The following is a 22,196-nucleotide window of genomic DNA, read 5'->3' as shown; positions in this document are numbered from 1 at the left end:
TTGCTTAAAAAAATTTTAATTATTTATTTGTATACCTAACATTACTATATTGAATAATGTATTAAAATATATTTTACATTTAAGTCGTATGGTTATATTTGTAACTAAATTAATAACTATTAAAAATTTTAATTATAGAATACATTTATTAATTTACAAATTACTACATAAATATAAGGAAATTTGTAGCAATAAATAGTAATAATTCTTGTTTTTTGAAATATAAATTGTCTTTATTGTCTACAGAAGATCGAAGAGAATCGTGAGATAGAGTAAAATAATGAAATACCATGATATCTCGTATAACTTACGTGAATCTTAAGAACAGTTAAAATTATTTTATTACAATCTATTTAAACGTTATAGAATGATTAATAATGATTAATGTACTGTGTGTTTTTATAAAAACTAAATTTCAATTACGCAGATATTAACAATTTTTACAAGTATATACTAATTTTCAAGTATATAGTAATTTTGAGAGGTTTATTAGATAATAAATTTTTAATCTTATTCTAGTTTGAAAACCTTAAATGTGGCATTCAAATAATGTAATTGCGTTTAATAAATTTAAAAATTATATATTTTCTGATGAAATATATTTTATAAAATGTTTATAAAAAATTTTGTAGCATTTATTAGTGTATAAGATATGCCAAAGGTCATTAATGTGATTTTTCATGATTAAAAGTACCATGGTACTTTTTTAGTTGTTAGTATGCCACGACTCATCTCCTCTCTTACAAACACATCCTTTTTTTCTCTCTTTAGTAAATTAGAAATTACGTTCGTATTATACATCCAATGAATTTTTGCTTAGAGGGTGATTGGTAGAATTTGAATGATTAATAAAATGATATTTATTGTATAAAAATTATATTGCGTTAATACTTATTGAGTTATTTTAATAAAACAATATGATATTCCATCACCCACTTCTCTTCACTACTTATTTGCTATTTTATGGCTGTTTGAATAAATTTTAGATGATACAAGACAATGAAGTACCATATAGACCTGACTTACAACAAAATATAAACCAATTTATTCTCAAAAATTTATAATTTTTTATATATAATTACAAACTTGTATAATATATGCATAATATATTTTCGTATTTTTCACAATTATTGTTTCTTAGGAATCTAAATTATCTTTAAATATTTATATGGATTTTGCAATTGGAACAAATTTTATACGATGAGGCTTAAGAGGGCGAAGTATCATATCAGCTTTAAATTCTATATTTTTTAAATAATCAACCGGCTCCAAATAAAAATTGTGAATTAAAGGAGCTATCATTGCCTTTAATTCCAACATGGCAAATCGTTGACCTGCAATTTTATATGTATTATAATCTGTTTATAAAAGAATATCAATTAACATCTTACCAATGCAATTACGCGGCCCAGCACTAAATGGTAAATATGAATAAGGATGACGATTTCGTATAATCTCAGGTAAAAACCTATCTGGATTAAATATTTCTGGATTTGTCCAAAAACTAGGATCTCTATGAGTAGCATAGATATTAAGAAGTACCATTGTTCCAGCAGGTATTACATACGATTCTGAAAATTATTTTATAAAAATGTAATGTATAAATAATAATTAAAAACATCATAAAAATTTGGAAAAAGTCTCTTTATAAGAAGAACGTATACGAATTCAATATTATACATAAACTAACTTAATAAGAAAATTAATACTTGTACATATTAGATATTTTAAAAATTATATTGTACCAATGTTTAATTAATTTAAACAATCAATTTTGGAAATGTTACTTGAAGAAATTTTATCTAATTTGTATTATTTTAATAAATAAGTTTAATTTAATTAAAATATGTTTATTTTAAAAAACATACCCAAATAGAACAACGAATCACAATAACGTTAAAATAATAACAAAGTGAATCGTGATCGAAAAGTGATTTTTAATAATCATTTTGCAGTTACTTTGGCGCCTTGTTGACGCTATAATGACTCCCTGTTCTGTTTGTACGTATAGATTTTTCAATTACATACGTAATAATGTCTCTTCTGAAGTAGTTCGCATAATGGTAAAAACACTTGGATATAAACGCAACGCTTCTTTTATACATCTATCTAAATATTGTAGTTTTTGCAGCGATAAAATGGTAAGTTTTCCTTGATTCTCTTCCATAATAGCATCGATTTCTTTTCGGACACCATCCTGTATGTATCATCAATATTCTTAATATATAATTGTATATATTAAATATTAAGAGATCTTTTATATTCTGATATTTATGTACACGGAAATAAAACTGGTGAATTTCTCTTTTATTTTAAAAATGTTTTGTTTGTACACAAATAACTTTTTTTAAGTATATAAATTATATATTTAAACAATGACATATTTTAACAATTTATAAAAAATATATTTTTAACATATTTATGTAATATGTTTAAAACAATAAAAAAAAATAATTTAAGAAAAAACATTTTTTATATATTTAATAAATAAAAATAATGTACATTTTAGTAGTCATGCAACATACACAAGCAACAACTTATTATTTTTATTATTTTATTAAATAACTAGTTGAATTAAGGAAATTAATTGATCTTTCCAACAAATCACAATGTTTATTTAACGAATAATACCTGAATATCTTTATGTTCGGCCAATAATGCTAAAGTATAGGTTATACCCATCGCTGTTGTATCATGACCCTATAATCACATTGTTTTTTTCATATACAATAATTAATACTTAAATAATAGATTAGTAAAGAAGAAAATTTACAAGTACATACCTCGAACATAAAAGTATCAACTTCCTCCCTAATATCAAGATCAGATAAATGATTTTCTTGAGCTGTCTGTATTAAGAGATCCAACATAGCTAGCCGTTTTTTTCGAACTAAATCAAATTATAAGCATATGTATATATTAATTTAATAATTTTTATTTGTTTTATTTTGTTATACAATGTTGAGTTAAAATTCAAACTATATTAGAAATATTAAATTAGTTGTAATAACAATTGTGTTATAATGTAAATATTCAACACATAAATTTCTATGCAACAATAATATAATTTTTAACATTAAATAATTATACACACACACACACAGTAAATTAGGATTATACGTACCTCCAATTTCTGCTTCATCTTCTATAGTATCTTTATTAAGGTTTTTTAAGTATTGCCCATTAGTGCGTTTATAATAATCCTTTCTTTCTGCAATAACCTACACACATTTAACGTCAATTTATTTTTTATTGTTTGTGTAAATATTGAAAATGTAATTTGTTAAAATTTGTTAAAATTTGAATTGGCTTCTTATTTTGTCATAGAAAAATTTAATTTTTACAGAGATCTTTATCTTCTTTATAGTTATTTTACTTAAATTTACACAATAAAATATTGATAAAAATTCTGAAAGTAGCCGACATTTTAACATACCTTTTCAGTAAATCCGTGCATTACCTTCAAGAGCTTTATTTGTTTTCTACCTAATGGCGTTAACCAGAATATCCAACCATGCAACCATACTCTTACTGCTCTAAATAGTATACATATAATTGCATGTTATGTATATAAATTTAAAACGTTAGTATTATTTTGTAAAAGATTCCCTTAATTACAATACAATTACATATTATTATTTAAGATTTTACTACAAAAAATGAAAGAAATAAAATAAGGAAACACATAATATTTATAAAAAATTTAAATAAAATGTATATTTAAGACATATGTTGGATATTTCATTGATTTAAGCTAAAAATTTTATTTGCAAACGTGATATGTTTTAAGATTTAATACATTTTTTGATTTTGTAATAATATTCCAGTGTTTAACATTTCAAATCTTTAAATAATCTGTATTTTAAAGTTAGGAACAGACTGGACATTTAAACTGTTAATTATTAATTGGAATAATTTTACGTTTAGTAATTATTTATCTTTATGATTGTAATAATTTGTCGCTTACGAGAGTATACATAAATATATTATAGTTACTTATTATAAATTACCTGTAAAGAAGAGTTTCCATTATCTGATGAATTGCTTCTCGATACTTTTGTTGAAATAAACCTGTTCTTTGCAAAGAAGTGCCCATGGCAGTTTCTAGAAGAAATGTTATATACAATACATTGTAATGTAATAATATACTTCAAAAATATTTTTATAAAGATTAAGTAACTTTTATTTATCGGAACATTCCTATATCTCAAGAGCACGTACAAAATTGATATGTCTTTTTATTATTCTTTATACTATTTAAGATAAAACTCCTACATAGATAGGAACTAAATATACCGCATATTGCATTTAGCGTATGTTCAGTAATAAACGGTTCTAAGTCTTTCGTAATAGTGCCTCCCGTATTCTTCAAAGAATTTGTCATGCACTCGCCTTCCTTGATTAAAATCTCAACAAATTGTTGTAATATATTGAAATGAAATGTAGGAGTTAATATTTTTCGCCGTGTATGCCATTTTGAATCTAAAAAAAAATAACAAGATAACAAATAACTCATTATCATATGATAATATTACTAAACACAAGCATATACAATTTTTATAATCATAAATTTTTCTCTTTTTAGTTAATATTATAAGGTTTATTATATATTGTAATATCTTATCAGTGGAAAAACGCATAAAAATAATGACATCTCGGAAGAAAAGAAAAAGTTTCCTGGAAGTAACTCAAGGAGAGAGACAAAGTTGGCATTGATTTTTAGATAAACACTGTTTAGATAAACTTTCTACACTTGCGTAAATGTGAGTGTAGGGTTATGAAAGTAGTATATATAATAATATTAATCTACATTAAAGTAAAAGTATATTTTATGACGGTGTGAAAAATCTTATTTATTTTTGGACAACACTCGTAATTACATTACCTGTACTGGTGAGAAGACCCGTGCCGAGCCAAGGATGTAAAATATCATATAGTTTAGACTTGTTGATGTGTTTTGTATTGTTTAGTATTGTCTAAAATATTATAGAAAATAAGTGAAACGCTGTTTGGTTTTATCTTAATAAAGATGCTTAACCCTAGATCATACTAAGATACGTATACCCAATGCGACTTTTTACATTGTTGTAATTTTTTTATAATGTAATTTCATGACTTGGAGTAAGATTTAAAAAATGTTAATTATTTATAAATACAACAATGGCGATTTTTTTCAAGTTACTTTCAACATGAGAGTGTACGTAAGTTCAAAGGAAATAGCTAGTATTCTCGTATAACTCGTAAATTTTTAACGTTCTGGGTACATATTTAATTTTTATTAAATATATGTTTACTTTCAAATAGTATAAAAAAGTAAATAAATCAAATTATAGAATTACAGAAATATTTTTGTATAACGTATACACATTATTACGTGCAGTGTAATATTCTTCCTTTTTTTCATACTAACGCGTGCAAACACTGCAAAACTTTTACGATCCTCTTTGAGGTCCAAGCTCCTTAATTAATACAATAATAATATTTATCTATTAAAACTCTTTCTATTGTTCAAATAATAAAAATTTTCTCGTTAATTATAAAATCATGAATCATCTATACTTTAAATGATTAAATTTTTTGGAATGATTTATATCGTATTATTTTTTTTAATTAATTCAAAGGTTATCTAAAAACTCATTGTTTTTTGCTCAAAGTTTAAATATAAAATTTGAGGTTTTTTATTTAAAATACTTACTTTTGTGAATTTTTTAAATACAATTTTTTTAAATAATTGTAATTACTTGAAAATAAAATATATTTGCAATTTATGTCTCGTTTTCGTATCTTTGTTTTACTTTGAGATGGTCGATTTCACATATTTTGAACTTAAAAATTATGTTTTCAGTTCAGAAATTTAGTATGAAAAAGTTACAAGGTTTCATTGACCCTAGTGTGGCGAAAAAGATAACCAAAAATAGTAATGATGACTTAACGTTAATCAAATTATTTTTTTTTAATTATTTTATTATCTTTAAAATATCCATTTTTACTCGTGTTTCTTTTTTTGATAAAATGTAAATAAATTAAAAATTTCTAAATTGTCAGTTTATCGGTAATGTATACAGAGTTCTTATAATTTTTAAAATAACTTATTACCTCCATATCATCGGGATGGCGGATAATTACAAGTGATTCAAAGAAGGACCGCAATTTCCAAATAGGATAATATTTATCACTGGAAGTACATATTATATACTTCCAGATACGAAGAACTAAAACAAGCATGAATCTCAAGTACACAAATATTATAAATACAGATTTATGTGATGATCAGAGCGTAAGAGTTGTGTGCGTCTTTAAATTCATCCAGAACCTGGATTAGGAAAATTACTTTGTAAAAAGTAAGTAGTTACAGTTTTTTTTTACAAAGTAATTAGTTATGATTACAAGTGTTCAAAAAAGTAACTTGTTAATATTACAATTAAAAAAGCAACGAGCAGTTATTTATCAGTAATTTTTCTGTTGATTTCTTGTAATATTTATATTTAATATATTACTATTTTAAATACTAGACTCTTATATTTCTAATATTACTTAATTATTTTATTTATATTAAAACATGTTTTCAAATTGAAGAATACTGTGATACTAAATGTATACAGATTTATTGTTAGTTCTTGTAGCCGCATTCCACTTAACGCTCGCAACATTCGCGAGTATTATTTGTTCATATTTAATATTTGATGAACAAGGATAAAATGATTCTAAGAGTGTTGCAAGTGTAAAATAAAGCCAAGAGGCCAAAAAATAAATAAATTTTTTTCTTGACAGTATATGTATATATGTACATGTATTGTATATATAGATTAGACTGTAATGATATATATAATTTAAATACGTAAATGTTTGAACTGAAAAAATTCAATCAAGTTAAAAAAATTTATTTTCTCAATGTTGGAAATTTTAACTTACCTCCTAAATTGATCAGTTTGATTGTATTACCAATAATTGGATAACAACATGGTCCTGGTATTTTATTGATTAATTGTCCATTTGGTCCATATTGCACGTAACAATTAAATACCAAAAATGCAATAAAAATTAGTAATAATATTGTAACAAACATCCTTATTGTAATGGCTGTTTTAAACAGATTAAGTTCCTTCCGAAGTTCCTTCTCGTGTTTCTTCAATTTTTGAACTGCACGCAATAAAGAATATTTATTATAAATGTTATCGTTTCATGATAAATATTATCGTTATGATAAAATTGATAATCCTACTTACATGTTGATATCAGTATCACAAATGGATTCTAGATTATCAAATAGATTATATCTACACACGAACAACCGCGGTTACTCTTATTAGCCTATTAATAGTTGATTACTTGACAATTTGAGAGTACTACATTTCGGTGTCTTTTATTGTAATATAATTTTTATATAGCTTTTGTCACTAAACATGAATCTGCAAATAAAATTGCTCTATTATATTACATTTTTAAGCTGTTTTAGCTTAAAAGTAATTAAAAATATTATTTTTAACACTTTTAAATCTAATTTTTTCTAAAATGTAGAAATGATAGATCAGTTTTATTTATAAATTTATTTTCAGCAACAAAAATGTATACGAATAATACAATTTATGGTCTACAAAAAGTTTAAATTTATTGGACAGAAAATAAAACATAGTAGACATTAAAATACGACAATTAAGAGGATATAAACAATATAAAAAGATTTTCTTATTTCTATAATAAATGTATGAATTGCGTTAAAATTATGTAAATCCTACAAAAAGGGTCTAATATCTTCTTTCTGCGTATTTATCATTTATTCAATTAATTTAATATTTATTTTACGTTATATTTCTTTAAAATAAACATTTGGTATAACAAAATAAAAAATTTTTTTGCATATAATTTAATTGTAATTTAAATTTTATAATTTAATAATGTTATATAATTTAATAATATTCGATATCTTTGTGGTTTGCTTCTTATTTAAATGAATAACAGTAAAGTTATTCCAGATGCTATTTTGTATATCTAAAAATCAGTTTCTAATATTTATTTTGTATTATTTGCTTATTTAAACAATATAATGTTTACGAATTATCATAATGTATTAGTTTTCGAAATCCCGTATCGCAGAGCGAGTAACGTAAACGCGATCTTTGATTTATCATGATTCTGAAGATACAAGTATATGCGCAGCGTATAATAATGTATTTTAGATTTAAAAAAATAAGAAAAAACTAAATAAAAAAAAAGAAAAAAATCGTTTTAAAAATATTTAAAGGTAAAATAATAATATAAAATTTCTCTCTTTAATTTTTTGTTTCATATAACGTACATTATTTCTTACTTATATTTGAACTGCAAAAATAATTATTCTTCCATATAATAATACAATAAACTTTTATTCTTCCTTATTCTAAGCTATATCAAATTTGTCTTACATGTTTTAATACAAACATCAAAATTGCCATCATATGAAAACATAATAAACACATATATAAATATAATATATTAGTCGAGTAGATTATCTTGTTATTAATTAGGATTTATTAGTTTAGTTCTCACTTTAAAAAAACTTACGCGCGCGCGCGCGCGCGAGCGATGCATTAAGAAACGGTAAATAAAATCTTATCATTTGATATACTATATTTCTACGATTTACCCCAAAATTTACAATTTATTCTCAATTACTTACAGTTGTTTAGATATAAGAGGAGTTTCCCTAGTGCCGGACGCTTAAGATTTTTCTTAAATAAATAAAAAATAATAATGTTATAATCTTTTTATTTTACATTATTTATTAAGTTAACAATATTAGAAATCAAAATAAAGCAACAAAATTATTAACATTAACATAATAGTTAACTTAACGTTAAATTAACGTTAAACTTTAGTATACGATTTTAAGAGATCATCAAGTGGCACCTAGTACCGGACACAGTAAGACTTATTAACATAACTCAAAATAGTTTCAATATAATTTACATTGAATATGTTAGAAGCAGAGAAATTATAGTGTTCATGAGTATGTCGAGATTATAAAAAAAATTTTGAACTTGTGCCTTATTGATATCGACAGCTCGCATTAAGCTTATAGACTTAAATGTTCTTAGCGAAAGATTAGTATATCTAACCATATGTTTTGTACGTTGCCGTGTGCTTGAGAGAGAGGCACGTCGTAACTCCACGTGTTTTCCGCGGAAAGAATGCGTCGAGGAATACGTGGTCGAGAATCACTGGACTTCTCTGAATTTCCTTTTATCTTATTTTATTTGACAGTCACCGGGTTACAACTTTTACAGGTTACAAGAGAGGTGTGCGTAACGCGTACCTTCTTACACGAGAGTCGATCGAGATCAGAAAAATGGGTAATGAGTATACCAGTAGAAGGCGTAATGCCACGGCGAGCGCGCCCTGTCGAGCGCCGCAGATGCGCTAGTTATCTTTCTCTTTGGGGATAAGATGGCGAAGCCCTAGCGCGAGTTTCAAGTGATTACTGTATGCAGTAAAAATTATAGTATTGAACAACGCGGCCCCCGTTGAAAGGCCGAGCTTTTCAACAAATGCTTATAATTAATTCGCATGTCTTTATGACTGAACGAAGAACATCAGCTGAGTATGGCGCTAATTGTAGGAACCTAAACGACTTACGCTAGATTACAGACTCGTTTGGTGCGGTTACAAAGAAGCAGTTCCTTAATTAATTCTAAATAGCTGAATTTCGCAAACAAAAATTTCCTCCCCTTTTTTTTTTTTTTACGAACTTATAGGTAATATCGCAAGCCTGGAGAGAGGCCTGACGAAAGAGCCCTTGGAGGTGTGAACAGTCGCGGTGCGCACAACGTTGTCGGGACCGGGATGGACGTCCTGGACGCGACCAATCGCCCATTGCAGTGGGGCTAAATTTTGCTGCTTGATGAGGACGAGTTGACCAGGTTCTAGTTGAATGCCCTTGTTGCTCTTCCATTTGTTTCGTTCTTGCAAAGAATGCAAATATTCCGCGCTCCATCTTCGCCAGAAGTTTTGCCTGAGCTGTTCTACTCTTTGCCAGCGGACTAACCTGTTCTCATTGACGTCTGTCAGGTCAGGCTGAGGTAGTCCGTTAAGGGTAGTGCCGACTAGGAAGTGTCCGGGAGATATATATGACATGTCATTCGGATCTTCACTTAACGGAGTAATCGGCCGCGAGTTAAGAATCGCTTCTATTTCGTACAATACAGTGGACATTTCCTCAAATGTTAAATGAGCCCTGCCGACAATGCGCGACATATGAAGTTTCGCCGATTTAACCGCCGCCTCCCACAGTCCGCCGAAGTGCGGCGCGTTTGGGGGAATGAAATTCCAAATGATTCCCTGGTGGCTCAGAAACCGCTCGAGATCGGCCTGTGTCTGCTGACTCAAATAGAACTTGTACATTTCCTCGAGCTGTCTCTGAGCCCCCACGAAAGTGATGCCGTTATCTGAGTACATATTAGAGGATCGACCTCGTCGAGCAATGAAACGTTTGAACGCTCCAAGAAAGGCGTCAGTGGTTAGATCACTGACTAATTCAATATGAATTGCCTTAGTGGCAAAGCAAACAAAAACGGCGATGTAGGACTTGTGATTACGTGCATTACGCCTTTTGCCCTCTCGCAATATAACCGGGCCGGCGTAATCTACCCCGCAGTGAGAGAAGGGTCGAGAGACAGTGACTCGACTGGTAGGCAAGGAGCCCATAATTGCTTCCGAGTGGCGCGGTTTCGCTTTGAAGCATGTTATGCATTCTTGAATGAGCTTTCTAACACTTGATCTCAACGACAGTGGCCAAAAACGCTCTCGGACCGAAGCCATAGTAGCTTGGACGCCTGCATGCATATTTCGCGCGTGTTCATGCTCTATCACGAGTCGAGTTAAGTCGTGTTTGCGAGGTAGCAGTATAGGATGGCGCGCGTCAAACTGTAAGGTAGAATTGCGCAGCCTTCCGCCCACTCTCATTAAGCCCCCTTTGTCCAAGAATGGGGAGAGAGAAAGAAGCCTACTGGTGGAACGAATAACCTTTCCTTCACTCAACGCCTTGTATTCAGAAAAGAAGACTTGCCTCTGGACAGATTTGCATATGATATCCAAAGCACGAGATATCTCGAGGGGGAGGACAACGAGGGTTGGTGCGTCAGACCTGTATCTTTTTATAAGTCTCAAGCAATAGGCTATGACTCGGCATGCCTTGTATAATTTAGAGCACCTATTTAATACCTCATCGACAATGCGTGAATTGCCCAAGGCGGTTGCAACCACGACCGGTTTCTGCTCTGGAACGTCGTCTCCTAGTCGGGTGAAGCTGCTGTTAGGCCATTGGTCGTCCCTCTTTTGCAGAAAGGCGGGACCGTGCCACCACATGAATGAAGTTGCTAAGTCAGCGGGATGTAATCCGCGTGACAGGATGTCAGCGGGGTTGTTTGCCGAGACGACATGTCGCCAGGCATTGGTGTCGGTCAATCGTTGTATTTCGCCGACTCTGTTAGCGACGAAGACCGACCACCTTCGGGAGGATGATGATATCCAGTTCAAGGTGACGGTGGAGTCTGACCACAGGAAGATCTGATGTCGTTCAATTTCAAGGGCCTCACTAACCTTGTGTATCAGGCGCGCTAATAATACTGCTGCACACAGCTCAAGCCGAGGAAGAGAGACGGCCTTGATAGGGGCAACCCGTGATTTAGAGCAGAGTAACTCCGTACGGTATCCGTCAGGTTTGATGTACGAGCGGACGTAAATGCAGGCTCCGTACGCATTTTGACTAGCGTCGCAGAAGCCGTGAAACTGCACATGTTGAGAGTAAGAGCTAAACTTGACGCAGCGTGGTACTTGTAATTGGTTCAATTTGTTCAACTGGGATCTGAATTTGAGCCAGCGAGAGTGGACATCCTGAGGAACGGATTCGTCCCAATGAACTCCGGATTGCCAGAGTTCTTGTAGAAGAAGTTTGGCTACAACAATGATCGGACCTAGGATACCTAACGGGTCGAACAGTCGGGACGCCTCGGATAGTATGATCCGTTTGGTTATTGCGTTTCCAGAGGGATCGAGGTTACACGAGAAACAAAATACGTCCTCGAATTGTTTCCATTGAATTCCTAGGATGGATGATCGATCTTCGTTCTCAATTATTACAGGAGTGTCCTGTCGCTGTACATCTTTGAGTAGCTGCGGACAATTTGACGCCCATTTACTTAGCTCGAATTTTCCCAGCTGCAACAATTGTATTATTTCATCACGAATTTGCCTTGCTTCGTTGAGAGAATCTGCTCCAGTAAGCAGGTCGTCTACGTAAAAGTTACGCTTGACGTGTGCTGATCCGAGAGGATATTTGGATGAGTTTTGCTCAGCTAGATAATTGAGGCATCTTGTAGCCAAGTATGACGCCGACGAGGTACCATAGGTTATCGTGCTTAACTCATACGTGTCGACGTTTGAAGAGGGATTGCTTCGCCACAATATTCTTTGCAGGGACGTTTGCGAAGGGTCGACCAAGATCTGTCTATACATCTTGATGACATCTGCTGAGATGACACAGCGAAAATTGCGAAAGCGCATTAGAATGTCTGCTAGGTCTGATTGCACAACCGGACCTACCCGGAGAACATCGTTGAGGGAAATTCCAGTAGTCGACTTGCAGGATGCATCAAAAACAACCCGGATTTTAGAGGACTGACTCGTGCGTTTGAATACCCCATGGTGAGGTAAGTAAAAGGAAGGCGAAATGTCATCGGAAGGTTCTACCAATCGCATATGGCCAAGCGATCGGTATTCATTCAGAAATTGTACATATTGCGCCTTTAAAGCGGGATCGCGCTTGAAACGCTGTTCAAGGTTCATCAATCGCTTTAGCGCGATGCTTCGAGAATCCCCAAGTTGATTGAGAACGTCCTCTTTTATAGGGAGTTTGACTATGTATCTGCCTTCAGAGTCTTGCTTAACGTTGCTGAGGAAGTGTTGCTCGCACCGCCTTTCTTCAGCCGTGTAATTGTCAGGCAGCCCGCGTATATCCTCCACAAGCCAGAACTGATTTAGCTGATCGTGGAGCTGCTCGTTGGTAACAGTAGCGTGCAGTGAATACACCCTGGGAGGAGACTCTTTAAAATCGGCCAAAGGTCCCGCAACTATCCAGCCTAATCTCGTCTTTTGTAAGGTTGGATGTTTGTCCGAGGCCTTGATTTGTCCGACGCAAATCAAATCCCAAAAGAATTCCTGACCAATTATGAGATCAACGTCAGCGCACACATGAAATTGTGGATCTGCCAATTTAATGTTGCTGGGAATGTCGAACTTGCTCCGCTTGAATGTGAAAGCGGGAAGTTTGTCGGTTACCTGGTCCACGATGATGCAATTTAATGAGACCGAGTAGGTGCTTGTGCGTGACTGCAAATTTATTCGAGCCACTTGCGTAGATGTTGAGGATATTCCATTAACACCGGAAATGGCTAAGCTTAACGGTCGCGGCTCGATACCTAGACTGGCCAGAAATCTCCCTGAAATGAGATTCACTTGGGCGCCCGAATCGAGCAAGGCACGACAAGGCCTTAGGGATCCTTTGCTGTCAGCTACATGGACCACTGCCGTGGAGAGAATGACGTGGTTGCCACTAACCAACCCTGAGGCGTGCGTTACCGTTTCAGAAGCGGTGACGGAGGACTTTGAATCTGAGCCGTTATTCGAGTTGCTTGACGTCTGTAGAAGAACAGCGTCAGAGTGAAGGAGAGTGTTATGTTTTCCTCGACACACCTTGCACTGACCTGACGTGCATTTGCTTGGAGAGTGGGAGGAAGACCGTAGGCAATTGAGACAAAGCTTGCGGCTACGAATCTCGGATAATCTCTGCGGAACAGAAAGAGCTATAAACTTTTTGCAATAGTAAATGCAGTGCTCTGCTGAGCAATAACTGCATTTAGACTTGACAGTTGCGACGCACGTCGTTTGTCGTTTAGTGTTAGACTGCGGTCGTGCCGTGTCGTTTTTTGTACTTGCGACACTCGACTTAATTGTAGTTTCTAGCATTTGACAACGGCGCGTAATAAATTCAAAAAACTCTTTTAGAGTGGGCAGTTCGGTGCCCGATAGCGAATTTTGCCACTCGCGCGATGTAAGAGGATCAAGCTTGGAACAAAGAATATGTATTATTAACGCATCCCAGTGATCGGTGGGCAGCTTCAATGCTTGAAGAGCATGCAGATGCCTCGTGGCACCATCAGAGATTTGTCTTAACTCGGAATGGTTTTCTTTTTTCATGGAAGGCAACGCCATTATTGCTTCGATGTGGCCGGTCTGTTATCATACCGCGTGCGAAGTATTGACCACGCTACCTCATAATTCGCATCTGAAAACTCTAGCGACTCGATGACGTTGGCCGCCTCGCCCGTAAGAGAACTCTTCAAGTATTGAAGCTTTTGAATATTGCTTAATGACGAGTTTGAATGTATCACGGCTTGAAACGTATTAAAAAATGGATACCACTCGTCATATTTGCCCGAAAACGTCGGGAGATTTAGCTTGGGTAGTTTAACATAAGATCGAGAATCAGTCGTGCCACGCGAGGTCGAGGGGATTGACTCGATGCCGGCTTGTACTGGCGTCCATAATAGCTCTCTGATTTTGGCCGATAACGTAATAAATGTTTCTTCGAAATTGTCCCGATCGCTGGATTCGGTCTCGTCATGCGCTTCTAATTGAGCTTGTAACGCGTTGTATTCCGACCAAGAGTCGTCTAACAACTTTTACAGGTTACAAGAGAGGTGTGCGTAACGCGTACCTTCTTACACGAGAGTCGATCGAGATCAGAAAGATGGGTAATGAGTATACCAGTAGAAGGCGTAATGCCACGGCGAGCGCGCCCTGTCGAGCGCCGCAGATGCGCTAGTTACCTTTCTCTTTGGGGATAAGATGGCGAAGCTCTAGCGCGAGTTTCAAGTGATTACTGTATGCAGTAAAAATTATAGTATTGAACACCATAAAATCATAATAAAAATGTTTGCCCGCCATTCTTCTGTATTGAAGCGATAAGGAAGTTTTAGTTTTATCGCTAATTATAAGCCAATTAAAAAAAATTTTTTTTTGATAATGTCAAACAACGATTAGCTAAGTTTTTCACATAATTTATTAATTGTGCTTCATGTTCTAGAAGGAAAGTTTTGGTAAATCTACCTAGTTGAGACTGCAAAATAATATCTTGACCAGATTTTATACATTTCACTTTGTCAAACAAAGTGCTTCTTGCAATGCCATATCTTGAAGATGTCTCTCTTAAGCTAATTTCTTTTGCTAGAATTTTTTGAAGTCTAGTTTTCAAATTATTTTTATCCTACAAACCTTACTTTTTACTATTCATGCTGCTTAGGGGTATCCTTTAACAAGTGAAACTAAAATAATAAATACCAACACAAACAAGAACGCAAGATTGATATTTGTATTGTCCGGCAATAGAGAAAATTGTTTTGTTTGGAACCAGGAAACAGTGTATCCATTAAATTTTTTTTAAATCAATGCACTGTGTTCACAAAGTATAAAAGTTAATAAAAAAATACTTACCAAAAGATGTAATAACGCAACTCGCCTGTCTTTAGAATATACTACATAAATTGATGAAGAAGAGAACTACAAAGATATTTAATATTATTAAATTATATGTATAACATTGATATAATAACTCATAATTTATAGGATGCACTAGGTTTCCACCAAACTTAACGATCAACCGATCTTCTCAGCTGTACACATGTGATACATGTCTCGACCCTTATTGTTATTTTTTTATCGCCTCTTCGGCTTACGTGAAATAATGGCGCGATAACAATTATCACAGATATGACTAATGTATGATATTAAGTGCCATCCAGCGTTAGGAAAAATATGCATATTTTTACAAATTGATATAACAGGTACATTTTTTTATGCAACATTGCAAAAGCGCTTTTGTGAATATCAAAGTTGGAGCAGGAGATAAGCGTAGAAGAGAGGACAGAGAGCGCGAGCACGTGCGATTAGCTAACAGGTTTAAATCAACTACATTCGTAATCGCTAAAAACGGATTAAGAAAAAAAAACTGTCACTCGATCACTATCTTATCAAATTGTCAATAAACTTAAATAACATTTGTACTTACACAGTTCACAATTATTGTATATAATGTAGCGACAATTGCTCTCTCGTGATAGGTGCATGTAGAGACCCTTAAATAAAAGTCGCAACACAAGGGGACCACTTTTGATTGGTTCAAAATATTTGATCGAGAGACGTGAATATAGACAGAGATGTGTATATTAAACAGAGAAATACAATTAGAGGGTCTCTAGGTGCATGGGATTAGACTCGCAGAGGCACTATTTTCATAGCTAATCGCGCCGGTTCGAAATTCGAATTCTTCGACTTTCGTGATCGAGTTTGTAATATTGCTCGGCTCACTGTCAAAGAAGACTCTGAACTTTTTAAAAGTAAGGAACCGATGCGAGCAGTCGTCAAAAGAACATCGGAGAAATCGTGGATTGACTCGATTGAGCGACAATGTGTCGATCACGCTCTAAGAACGCGTCGAACACTGTGAACACTCGCCAAAACAGACAAGTATTGAGGATTTTACGATCTTTCTTGCCGATTTCCTTCTGACGACGATTTGCATAGAGAATAATAATGAAACTAAATAATGTGTATTGAAGCGACATTCATTACATACTAACCTAAACAAACATATTTGTCGCGTTTTGGAATTTAAATTATTATCTTCAAATACCTATATGGATTTTGTTGTGATTGGAATAAATTTTATATGATGTGAATCAAAAGGGCCAAGTATTAGATCAGCTCCAATGCGCAGATTCTTTAAATAATCGACGGGTTCAAAATAGAAATTGTGAATCAGAGGGACTATCATCGCCTTCATCTCCAACAAAGCAAATCGTTGACCTACAATTTGATATATATTGCAATCTGTGTTCATATAAAAAAATATCAATAAATATTTTACCCATGCAATTACGTGGTCCACCACTGAATGGTAAATACGAATAAGGATGACGATTTCGGATCTTCTCAGGTAAAAATCTATCTGGATCAAATACTTCTGGATTTGGCCAAAAATTAGGATCTCTGTGGACTCTAAAGATGTTTTGCATCTGCATTATTATTCCGGCAGGTATTAAATGTGATTCTGAAAAACATTATAAAATTATAATGAGAATATAATATAAAGCAGTAATTAATAAAAGCGTAATCCCAGATAGCCAAATAATTGCAAGTTGTCAACAACTTGTCACAAATATTCTCATTAATTATCAGCAAAGCAATAGAAGAGGGTATCCTCTTATCATTACGTTCTTGCCAGCAATAGTTTTTAAAATATAATACCGGCAGTTCCCAACAACTTATCAGCATTATACTTATTACAAGTTATAAATGGGAATTGTTACTCAAATGTTGCTGTCATGTTGCTCACAGATTGCTATAAACAATTTTAAAAATATAGTAATGGCAAGTTCTAAACACAACTTACGGCAATATACTTATCACAGTGATTGACTTTAATAATTTTTCTACATTTGCTCGACAATAAAACAGCATATTAATATTAAATTGACTAAAACATTTTTGTTGCATTAAATAAAAGGCAACGTAATAGCAATTAATAAGCAATTTAAAGATTTGCTTTAGATTGAGTTATCACGTTTTGCTATCTGGGATATCATAGCTAATAAAGAAATATAATACAATAATTCGAAGCGTTAATAAATTTAAAAAATAAATATCTATTTGATGTTGAATTAATACATATAATTGTCAGAACAATTCACGCAATAATCTCAATTTATCTAAAAATAAATTTTTAAAAAGTTATATTATGTAGGTATTACATTATATTCAATTAATATAAACTCTTAATTTTGGAAACATTACTTTAAGAAATCTCATCTTGTTTATTTTAATAAGACAAATAAGTTTTATATAATAAAACAATATGTTTTATCTTATAAATATAAGTAACGTTTGATGAGATATTTTGTACTGCAAATTAACCCGTTCACGGCGGCATGAACATTGCGTGAATCACTGTTATTCTGTTTTGCTGGACTACCATTAGTCCAATACTTTCTACGCTAAAAAAAATAGCAATATTTTTGTTTATTTAAAATACGCATGTTACTTATGCGCGTTAATCATGATCTGTCAATATGATCGCCGATTACCTGTGCAATGATTACGCCGTCTTCCGTAAATGTCTATTCGTGATCCACATAGTGAGTCACGTCGTTTCCAAGAAATAATTAGTGAAGAATACCTGTTTTGTTAAAAATATATACATCAATAGATTTATCGGTTACCTACTTAATTATGTTCTTTCCGATGTAACTCGTGATATGAAATAAACACTAGGATGTAAACGTAATACTTCTTTTATACATTTCTTTAGATATTGCAAATCTTGCAGCAATTTTATTGTAAGTTTTCCTTGATTCTCTTGCATAATAACATCAACTTCTTTTCGAACACGATCTTGTATCATTAATGTACATATAGATACAATTTTTTATTATAATAATACTGATTTTACGTACACAGGAATTGAATTTCTACATTTAGTTCATAGACATTCCACAACTAATGAGTTTAAGGACAAAATTATGTATTTAATGTACATATTTTATTTATTTATGTAAATAGAAGAAGATTCCAATAGCGACATTTTGTTTTTAAATTATATCTTTGAAACAAAAACTAAAAGTAAAACTCTAGGAAATGTACATAAACGAACTAGAAAGTATTCTCTACTAGACGAGTATAGTAATTTTTATTGTATTGTTTTGAATTTTACAAAAATTAAGTTTTTTATAGGATAAATAAGTGATTAATGAAATAAATTTTAATAATTGATTTATTTTATTATTGATTTATTAAATTAAATGTATTATTTTGTCTTTTCTTCCAACCATAACGCTTATTTAAATAAGACATAATTTAATTAACCAGGAAACACAACCAAGTGTCCCTCTCCGATTTTAATGTTTTTTGGATATGTTAAAATATAAACAAAAATAAAAGACACGTATTTTTTTACAGTTGCATATTAAAGGGGTGAAACAACTCTCTAAAAAAATCAGTTTTTTTCTTTCGAAGCGAATATTGTCGAAACTATAAGAGATAGAGGAAAATGTTCTGAATGAAAGTTAAATGGCTTGAAAAATACTTTACAATAGAGAAAAACGTTTTTTTAAAAAAAATTTTTTAAAAATTAAAAAAAACTTTTTTAATTTTTTATTACTGCTATAAAGTACTCTTAACGCCATTCAACATTCATTTAGAATATTTCTTCTATTTCTTATAGTTTCGATAATATTCGCTTTTAAAGAAAAATACCGATTTTTTTCGTAGTGGTATTTCATCCCTTTAACGTGCGACTCAGTATTATGTATAAAAAAAAATATATCTCTTATTTTTGTTTACCGAACATAGGTATCCAAAGCTCATTATAGTCGGTGGGGGACACTTGGTTGTGTTCCCTTATAAGAATACCTGGATATCTTTGTGCTCGGCCAATAATGATAAAGTAAAGCATATACCCGATGATATAGTATCATGACCCTGTAATCATACTGTTTGCATCGAGATGCATTTATATAATGCATAAGTAAAGGTCCGCAAGTACATACTTTAAACATAAAGGTATCAACTTCCTCTCTAATATCAATATCAGTTAAAAGACCCTTTTGAGATGCTTGTATTAAGAGATCCAACATTACTAGGCGTCTTCTTTGAACTAAATTAAATGACATAAGAACATAAGCAATAATTTTATAGTATAGTTTTTGTTTATTTTACTTTTGTTAAATATTATCAAAAATTAAAATTTAAATTATATTGCATTAACATTAAATAATTATATTAAGTTAGTTTAATTAACGAGAATGATTATGACGTAATATGAATATAATAACTTTTAAATTTTATTGCAATATAATAATTTTTAATATTAGACAATTAGAAAATTATAACTTTGGATTATATTACGTACTTCCAATAGTTTCTGCATTAACTACCTGTTTGTTAAGATTTCTCAAATACTGATTATTTGTGCGTTTATGATAATCTTTCCTTTTTTCAATAGCCTACACATATTGAACATCGGTTTCATTGTATGTATCTTAAATACTGAATATGTATTTATCAAAAATTTATGAATTGTCTTATTCTTTTCACGAAAAGAGCAAGATATTTATCTCCTTTTCTTGTAATCATACGCAATCACGAAATAATTAAAGAAGCTAATACTTTGACAAACTTTTTTAGTGAATCCGTGCAATAGTTTCAAGATCTTTGTTTGTTGTCTACCTTTTGACGTTAATGAGAATATCTAATTGTTTATTAGCCACGGTCTGAGTAATCTAAACCGTAGAGAATATTATGTACATGATTAAAAAAAAAGTAACATTATTTTATAATGGATACTTATAATATAAAATACTTATTAATATTTAAGTATTATAACTGCAAAAAATATTCTAATGTATATATAAAATTAAAATAAAGAATATGCTAAGGAATAAATAAAACGTTAACATACTATTAAAATAATTAAATATTTTTATCTCAATGGCGATGTATCTTTGAGTATGACCGGAAATTCCCGATTTCTACGAACTTTACTGATCTTACCGATACCGTATAAGTGAAGACAGCTAGAATACGAAATCGAGTGAAATCTCCACATATATACGAAATATAATAATAAATACGAAACATTATATATTCTCTCTAAATTTCTTGGAGTGAAATCTCACTCTTTTAGAATGAAAATTCACTCCAAGAAATAATGTAAATACTGTCAATCGTAATGGAGTGAAATTTTACTTTTTGAAATTAATCAATTAGATCTATTCTTCAATGAAAAAGAGTGACACATTTCATTCTAAAGGAGTGAGGATTTTAATATTCTATTAGAATGAGATTCCATTCCAAGAAATTTAGAGAGTATACTTGTAAAGTTATATTTCATTATCAAAACGTTATATATCAAAACGTCCTCCAAAACTCTCCGAGAAAAATTTTAGTATATATATTTTAGTATATAGATTTAGTATAATAATATAGTATATTTCACATATTCTATATACACATATATATATCAAGTAAATTTTTTCTCAAATATGACGTTTTGGAACGTAAACAGAAGTACATCGCAAGCAGTTTTTGACTGGTTTGTCAAATCCCCATTATCCATAAAAGGTTAGAAACATATTAACGATTACAAAAATATATTCTGATAACACAGGACAAACATGTATGTACACGGACAACTCGATGCATTCGACTGTACAACACATACAAACACGAATTCGGATGTCTCGAACAAACCGTTATACGCGTTACACGCGCCACGTGGCCCACGCGGAAAGATACTAGTTCAGCCTGCATCTTTCTCTTAGCGATTTTATTTTAAGTTGGAGTGAAGTTTAGAGCGCTAACGAATTCACTTTAAAAATAAGCGTGAAACTTTTCAGTTTTTGTCTTAGAGTAAGTAAATTCACTCTGTTGAAATGAATGTTTACTCCACATGGAGTGAATTGATTAGTGGCTCTATGATTTGAGTGAAAATTTTACTTGAAAAAATTTAGAGAGTGTATATTCATATAATGATAATAGAATATATAAAATATTGAATCTGTACCATAATATAAATGTATATCAGCATTGATTATTGCAGACAGTTTTTTGCAAGGTTTTAATATCTTACATTTTATGTGACACTTCCGAAAGGATTTTACAAAATATCTTATAAAAATTTCAGTAGAAATTTATTTAAAATCTATCACACGTAATACATTTTCAAACTTTTAAATTAGACAAGTTTTTTGAGTATATTTTAGTTTACTTTATGAAAATGTATTAAAAATTTTAATAATAAGTTGATCAATTATTAAATTGATAAGTTATTATCAATTGAATAACTCAAAAAGAATTAGAAATATTGTTTTTCGATCAAAACTATATTCTTTATGCTCAATAATAGTTTTAAATACATTTTCTTGTAATTCTCTAAACTACGTGATAATACGAATTATCGAACTTAAAACGCAATAAACTGAAGTTAGAAATAATATCTCAAATTAAAAATGTATAATCGAGCTCACCAGATTTCATCAAAAAATAATTAACTTATACTGTTATTAATTTTGAGGCTTGCTGCTTCCTCGCGTATGTGGACGCGCTTTTTT

At 31.5% G+C, this 22,196-nt stretch overlaps 3 protein-coding genes across 4 annotated transcripts; all 3 read right to left on the bottom strand.

Annotated features, from left to right (window-relative positions):
* Nucleotides 1-1,029: 1,029 nt before the first annotated feature.
* LOC105193890 (cytochrome P450 4C1) lies at nt 1,030-9,467 on the bottom strand. Its single transcript, XM_039451377.1, has 15 exons — nt 9,096-9,467; nt 8,657-8,708; nt 7,227-7,409; nt 6,913-7,140; nt 6,097-6,212; nt 4,886-4,976; nt 4,297-4,482; nt 4,011-4,104; nt 3,437-3,536; nt 3,125-3,221; nt 2,784-2,890; nt 2,632-2,700; nt 2,029-2,197; nt 1,392-1,571; nt 1,030-1,334 (listed from the first exon to the last, which is right to left on the bottom strand). The coding sequence occupies exons 4-15, from the start codon at nt 7,064-7,066 to the stop codon at nt 1,165-1,167; spliced, it is 1,533 nt and encodes a 510-aa protein (XP_039307311.1). The 5' UTR covers nt 7,067-7,140; nt 7,227-7,409; nt 8,657-8,708; nt 9,096-9,467; the 3' UTR covers nt 1,030-1,164.
* Nucleotides 9,468-9,717: 250 nt separating this feature from the next.
* LOC105204981 lies at nt 9,718-14,244 on the bottom strand. The gene has a single exon (XM_011174267.3). The coding sequence runs from the start codon at nt 14,242-14,244 to the stop codon at nt 9,718-9,720; it is 4,527 nt and encodes a 1,508-aa protein (XP_011172569.3).
* Nucleotides 14,245-16,699: 2,455 nt separating this feature from the next.
* LOC120358197 (cytochrome P450 4C1-like) lies at nt 16,700-22,127 on the bottom strand. Of its 2 annotated transcripts, XM_039451379.1 has the most exons (5): nt 19,635-19,737; nt 19,498-19,566; nt 18,174-18,265; nt 16,958-17,140; nt 16,700-16,896 (listed from the first exon to the last, which is right to left on the bottom strand). In XM_039451379.1, the coding sequence occupies exons 2-5, from the start codon at nt 19,560-19,562 to the stop codon at nt 16,724-16,726; spliced, it is 513 nt and encodes a 170-aa protein (XP_039307313.1). In that variant the 5' UTR covers nt 19,563-19,566; nt 19,635-19,737; the 3' UTR covers nt 16,700-16,723. The 2 variants fall into 2 exon arrangements, with proteins under 2 accessions (XP_039307313.1, XP_039307312.1); XM_039451378.1 differs by having other exon boundaries at nt 19,498-22,127.
* Nucleotides 22,128-22,196: the final 69 nt, after the last annotated feature.

This window comes from Solenopsis invicta, chromosome 6 (assembly GCF_016802725.1).
Source record: "Solenopsis invicta isolate M01_SB chromosome 6, UNIL_Sinv_3.0, whole genome shotgun sequence".
Taxonomy (NCBI): domain Eukaryota; kingdom Metazoa; phylum Arthropoda; class Insecta; order Hymenoptera; family Formicidae; genus Solenopsis; species Solenopsis invicta.
Note: the sequence above shows the minus strand (reverse complement) of the source record. Positions and strands in the feature narration are given on the sequence as shown.

What these genes read in the sequence shown, in the direction of transcription:
- LOC105193890 (XM_039451377.1), bottom strand. Translation starts at nt 7,066, where the DNA reads ATGTTTGTTACAATATTATTACTAATTTTTATTGCATTTTTGGTATTT. An exon ending in TACGCTAAATGCAATATGCG is followed by an intron (nt 4,105 to 4,296) that starts GTATATTTAGTT and finishes CATTTCTTCTAG; the next exon opens with AAACTGCCATGGGCACTTCT. An exon ending in TTCAGAAGAGACATTATTAC is followed by an intron (nt 1,572 to 2,028) that starts GTATGTAATTGA and finishes AATAATTTTCAG; the next exon opens with AATCGTATGTAATACCTGCT.
- LOC105204981 (XM_011174267.3), bottom strand. Translation starts at nt 14,244, where the DNA reads ATGGCGTTGCCTTCCATGAAAAAAGAAAACCATTCCGAGTTAAGACAA.
- LOC120358197 (XM_039451378.1), bottom strand. Translation starts at nt 19,757, where the DNA reads ATGTCATTTAATTTAGTTCAAAGAAGACGCCTAGTAATGTTGGATCTC. An exon ending in CCGAGCACAAAGATATCCAG is followed by an intron (nt 18,266 to 19,497) that starts GTATTCTTATAA and finishes TTAACAAAACAG; the next exon opens with GTATTCTTCACTAATTATTT. An exon ending in TGGACCACGTAATTGCATGG is followed by an intron (nt 16,897 to 16,957) that starts GTAAAATATTTA and finishes ATCAAATTGTAG; the next exon opens with GTCAACGATTTGCTTTGTTG.